The sequence below is a fragment of the Lolium rigidum genome, chromosome 1 (genome assembly GCF_022539505.1).
Source record: "Lolium rigidum isolate FL_2022 chromosome 1, APGP_CSIRO_Lrig_0.1, whole genome shotgun sequence".
Classification (NCBI taxonomy): Eukaryota; Viridiplantae; Streptophyta; class Magnoliopsida; order Poales; family Poaceae; genus Lolium; species Lolium rigidum.
Window position 1 is genome coordinate 152,122,935 of NC_061508.1, and position 6,000 is coordinate 152,128,934.

The following is a 6,000-nucleotide window of genomic DNA, read 5'->3' on the forward strand; positions in this document are numbered from 1 at the left end:
TTTGAAAATAGTGATGGAGTGAATGGTGAATTGGTGACTTGTTTTTGAATCACAACTTGAGTTGTGGGAATGACACTAATGTTCCCACTTGAGTTAGTTAGTACATGAAGAGTCTTTATTTCAAATACTTGTGAACTAAACTTGGCTTTATGCAAAAGAAATTAGAGCCTAGTACCCCTTTTTTTATATTTAATAGCACTTATATTAGTATTAGTTTGCGAGTACTTTAAAGTACTCACGGCTGTGTCCCTGGCTATTCAAATGGCCAGACTATGAAGAGGCGCAGCAGTATGAAGATGATGGACAGCAGGACGTCTACGACAACTAGGACTACTCCTGACGTCAACAGTTGCCTGTGGAACAGATGGACCAAGACCGCTACTTCGCTTCCGCTATATGTGTTTTGTATTTGGATCTCTAGATCCACTATGTTGTAAGACTGGATCAGGTGATCCTCTATTTGTAAGACGATTATGGTATGTAATGAATGATGTGTTGTGATATCAATCTATTATGTCTCGCAAAAACAATATTCCTGGGATTGCGATGTATGGCATAATAGGCATCTGGACTTAAAAATCCGGATGTTGACACGCCCCTAACGCGGGCAGTAGCGGGCGATAGCGCCCAGCGCCAGCGCCACCACCCCGCGCTGCCCTCCCGCCCCTCTCCCGCCCGCCTCCCACCCCGCGCCGGGCGATACCGCCTCCACTCCCGCCCCCATGGTGCCAATGCACCACACCACTATAGCCTGCCACGTCAGCTTTTTCCCTCACTCTCACCCCACTCTCACCCCACGGTGCTAGTGCCAGCTCTCACTTCTCTCTCCTCCACATCAGCTTTTCTCTCTCCTCGACATCAGCATTTCTTTTTCAGATTACAACATTAAAAATAATGCAAGGAAATTATTTTATTGAACTAAAATTGTTACCGATTACATCATAAAAAAATTACATAAAAATTTGAAAAAATTACATAAAAATTTGAAAAAATTACATAAAAATTTGAAAAAATTACATAATCTAGGCATTAGCCCACACATGCTCAATCAAATCATGCTGGAGCTGTGTATACATCGGTGAGTCCCTCATTTTGTTGTCCATCTGAATCCTGGCTGCTAGGCTTGGTGGTGCATGGTTGTGTATTGCAGGGCCGACATTGGAATCAACGGTCTCATAGATGTTCTCCAAATTTGTACCACGCTCATCGTCGATGATCATGTGATGCAGAATGACACATGCACGCATGATCAACCCAAGAGTACGCCTCGAGTAGGAGCGTCCCGGAACTGCTAGAATGTTGAACCTAGCCTTCAGCACTCCAAAGGCACACTCGACATCTTTGCGCCAAGCTGATTGAGCAGCAGTGAACACTCGCTGCTTTTCACTTTGTGGAAGAGTAACACCTTTCGTGAACACCGGCCAGGAGGGGTAGATGCCGTCGACAAGGTAGTAACCATAGTTGTACTCGTGTCCATTCACCGTGAAGTTCGCTACGGGTGCTTCTCCCCTAAGCACATCAGTGAACAACGGCGACTGGTTGAGTACATTGAGATCGTTGTTGGACCCGGCCACTCTAAAAAAGGCATGCCAGATCCAACGATCATACGACGCAACGGCTTCTAAGATTATGGTAGGGTGTTTGATGTCTCCCCTTGTGAATTGACCAACATAAGCCACTGGGCAGTTCCTCCACTGCCAATGCATGCAATCGATGCTCCCTAACATGCCCGGAAAGCCACGCTCCTCGGCTTTCGCTAACAGACGCTGAGTATCCTCGACAGTTGGTCGACGGCAAAACGTCTCCCTATAACAGGCAATGATGCCTTCACAGAATCTATCTAGACAATCTGATGTAGTTTGTCTAGCTAACTTAAGCCACTCATCTATCGTATCTGCAGAGGCTCCATAAGCTAACAGACGCAAAGCCGCAGTACACTTTTGTAGGGGAGAATGACCGGGATGGTTGAGAGCATCAACTCTTTGGGTGAAATACGGAGAGTATTCACCCAATCTATCCACAATGCGCAGAAAAAGGGATCGCCTCATCCGATACCTTCGCCGAAAGAAGCTCGGAGGATAATTGCAGTCGTCGGTGAAGTAGTCATCGAAGAGCCGATCGTGGGCACCCATACGATCACGTCTGATGAACTCTCGGCGGCGTCGCGGCCGTCTTGGCTCCTCCTCCTCGTTGAGCATCTCCTCCTCATACTCCGCCTGGAATGCATCGATCAGATCACCCTCTATTCCGTCGCTCGAACTGCTGCTAGACGAAGACATGCCGTTGAGAGGAGTGGAAATGAAGAGTGGAGGAGATGAAGTGAGGTGTGGAATGAGTGAAACCATATGGGGGTATTTATAGGGGGTGGGGATGAATTTTTGGGGTTTTTTTTCCGGATTTTTTGAACCAGCAACGGCTACCCCAACGACCAATCAGATCGTGCCACCTCAGCCCCTCCCTCTCGCCCCGCCTCTTGCCCCGTCCTGCCAGCGCGCCGCCCCGCCTCTCGCCCGCCTATCGCCTCCCTCTCGCCCCCAGCGCGGGCGGTAGCCGGGCGGTAGCGGGCGATAGCGCCCGGTGCCAGCGCCACCGCCCCGCGCTGCCCTCTCGCCCCTCTCCCGCCTCTCTCCCGCCCCGCGCCAGGCGGTATCGGCTCCACTACCGCCCCCAATGGCACCAGCCTTATGTGCAAGAGGAAAACAATTAAACACAAATCATCCTGCACATCGCTCTCTGTACAACCTTACATTCCTCTGCACCACATTACATATACACATATCACCACCGTTGTATGGAAAGCCCATCCTTGCTCTTCAAAAAAGGCGAGCTGGGACAGAGCTAGAAAAGAGAAAAATTCCTCCAAAAAAACCCAAACTGAAGGATTCAAATGTATAAGGTATGGGCGACACAAAGTTCGTGTGCTAAACTCGAATGACACGGTCACCAGCCGGCGGCGCGACCGGCGGAGGCGGTTGGCGATGCTCGTAGACCCGGTGGATTTCGTTGATGAGCCACCTCGCTCTCTTGCCCGCCACAGGGCTGCCGTCGGCCATGAGCGCGTACAGCGCGGGCATCAGCGCCGGCATCTTGCCCATCAGGGCGACGACCTTGTCGCCTCCGTGCCGGCACAAGGAGGCCAGCAGCGACACGCAGTGGTCCTTACCCGACCGAGACGACGACGCGCCGAGGGAGTCGACGACGCTCGTGACGAGCTCCGAGCTGGCCAGGATTGCTGTCGCGCCGGCCGGCTGCTCGGCGATCCTCGCGAGCAGCGCGACGGAGTCGTTCACGATGTCCTCGCGGTCGCTGGACAGGAGGTTGGCGAGCACGGCCACGGCGCCGGCGGACACCGCCTTCGCGATGCTGGCGGCGCCCTGGAGCACCCCGTAGAGGCTGACCAGCGCGTTCTTGCGGCCGCGGTAGGTGCCCTCCCTCATGAGGTGGACCAGCGTCGGGATGGCCTCCGGGATGCGGCCGATCTCCTTGCAGTAGTCGGCGTTGGAGGAGAGGTAGAAGAGGATGGCCGCCGCGTTCTGCTGCGCCTCCACCTTGGCCGCGACGTTGACGGCGTCCACGACGAGGCTCAGCCCGCCGGCCTCCACGAGCGCGCGCCGCCCGGCCGCGTGCTTCGACAGGTTCAGCAGGCTGGCGACGGCGTTGTCCTGGACGGACGCGTCCGCGGAGGAGAGCAGGTGGAGCAGCCACGGCACGGCGTCGGCCTCCACGAGGCACGCGCGGTGGAACACGTTGCGCTTCGCCAGCTTCCGCACCTCGTACGCCGCCTTCTTCTGCTCCTCCGGCGCGCCCCTTGAGAGCCTCGCGATTAGGCAGGACACGGCGACGCGCACGCCGCCGGCCGCCGCCGGGCCGAACGCCGCGACGGTCTTGTCCACCGCGGACCGGTGCTTGCTGCTCGGCTGCTCGTGGAGCGACGTCCCCTTGCGGAGGAGCAGCTGCTCGACGATGCCGCGCACCGCCACGTTCGGCACGAAGTGCGCGCTGCGGAGCTTCTCGCCGGTGACAGGGCACGTCCGGCACCCGCTCTTGACCCACCGTTTGATGGATGTCCGGTCGTACGTCTGGCCCGTGGTCACGGTCACCGGGTCGGTCATCAGCTCCAGAGTGATCGGGCACAGCAGCGCCTCCTGGCTGGGCGTCCACGGCGTGCAGCTCGCTGCCGGCGTCGGCTCGGGCGCGGTCGCGTCAGCCTTCTTCTTGGCATCAACGCGGTCGAACAAGACGACGCGACAGTACACCAGGAACGCCATTAGGCCGCTGATGAGCACGAGGTCGTTCTCGTTCTCGCGGCCGTCCTCCAAGCGATCCAGCATCTCGGCCTCCAGGAACGCCACCTCCTCGGCGCAGTCCCACCAGGTCGTGATGCCGACGCGGCCGAGCACCATCCTGGCGTCCTCGGCGTGCGGCGCGGCGCTGGTCCTGAACTTGGCGAGCATGGAGCGCACGCTCCACGCGGCGCGGCCGTCGTCCGCGTCGGGCCCCACCGCCGCGCGCCACGCCTGGTCGGACACAAGCCTCGCGAGCTCCCTGGCCTCGGCGGACGCCCCGGCCACCTCCGCCGGCAGCACGTCCATCGCCGTGGCGACGGAGCCGAGGACGAACCGGAGCTCGGAGGCGACCAGGTCGGCGTTCATCAGCACCCACAGCCTCGCGCCTCGCCTCGCGCAGTCCGCGAGCAGGAGCCGAAGCTTCTGCATCGCCACGTGCAGCTCGGACAGGCCGAGCACCGCGGCGCCTGGGAGCGGCGCGGCGGCCGACGCCTCCTGGAGCTCCTCGAGGAAGGCGAGGAGGACGCGTGTGATGCGCAGGGCCTCGCCGGCCCCTCGCCGGAGCACGGGGAACGCCCCGGCGTCACGGCTGGCCACGTCGGCCGCGAGGGCGAGGAGCGACGTCAGCAGCGTCCCCGGGGAGATGGCCTCGCACGGGCACACCGCCGGCAGCGCCAGCATCCGGCGAGCCGGTGGCGCCTTACGGTCGTGCGGCGGCATCTCGCTCGCGAATTGTGGTGCGATCGGGCGATGGCAAACTGGATTTGGAGGGAAGCCGATCGACAGAACAAAATGGGAATGTACAAAATCTGTTGCGCCGAGAGAAATGTGTCCTCTTCTCACTCTTGTTCTCGCGGCGGCCACCAAAAGCTATTTGTAGCGACGACGTACACGTGTTCTTTCACGTGGGGAAGATTGACGGGACGGCGACACGTGTCGATCAGCAGACATGGACGGCCATGGATGATGGATGGGGCTGCGCGCGGGCGGTGCTTCCCCGATGGTGGCGCGTCGGAATGTGGCGACGGCCGGTGGACGGCAGCTTCCGGGACGCGCCGATTTTATGATTGCACACTGCTTCAAATGGATGATGATGGGCTAGCTCGATTAGCTGCGAATTGAGAAGATACGGTTGGTTGGGCAAATACACATATACTCCTTCCTCCAGCTCAAACTACTTGTCCCAGCCGGAGGTGTACTTTGTGTACTCGCTCCGTTTCAATCTACTCCGTGAGTGAATTGGGCACAACTAGTAATCAGGCGACTGAGACTAGCTAAATCTCAGTCACCTCACTTGACGCTAGGCTGACTCGGCCTTAACTTGTTATATCTAGTAGTACAGATAAAGCACTAGCAGGCTACAGAAGAGGTCACAATTTTTTTAATAGGTGAGGTCCACTATTTTCTTGTTACGTTACATAACAGAGAGTACATGAGAAAAAACAACAAAGCTCCATACTCACATCTTTCACCGGAGAAAATGAAAAAAAATCCTAATTGCAATTCGTATGCCATTAGAAAACTTTGGTTGCAACACGGGCGCAATTGAAAAAATCTCAGCTACAACTTACGTGAAACTGAAAAATCTCAGCTACAGCTTGGAAAAATATCAGTTACATCCATCTACAACAACAAAAAAATCTCAGTTACAACCTACATGTAAATGGGAAAATTTTAGTTACAATCCACACGTAACAAGAAAAGTCTCAATTGC

At 56.5% G+C, this 6,000-nt stretch overlaps 2 protein-coding genes across 2 annotated transcripts; both read right to left on the bottom strand.

The window, feature by feature from the left end:
• Positions 1-2,921: 2,921 nt before the first annotated feature.
• Positions 2,922-3,516, bottom strand: LOC124682592 (U-box domain-containing protein 19-like). Its single transcript, XM_047217249.1, has one exon. It carries the CDS (start codon positions 3,435-3,437, stop codon positions 2,922-2,924), a length of 516 nt encoding a protein of 171 aa, XP_047073205.1. The 5' UTR covers positions 3,438-3,516.
• A 17-nt stretch (positions 3,517-3,533) lies between these two features.
• LOC124652576 (U-box domain-containing protein 19-like) lies at positions 3,534-5,006 on the bottom strand (the record flags this gene model as incomplete). Its single annotated transcript, XM_047191616.1, has 1 exon — positions 3,534-5,006. A coding segment is annotated over exon 1 (1,473 nt), but the record flags the coding sequence as incomplete, so codon positions are not given.
• Between the last annotated feature and the right edge of the window lie 994 nt (positions 5,007-6,000).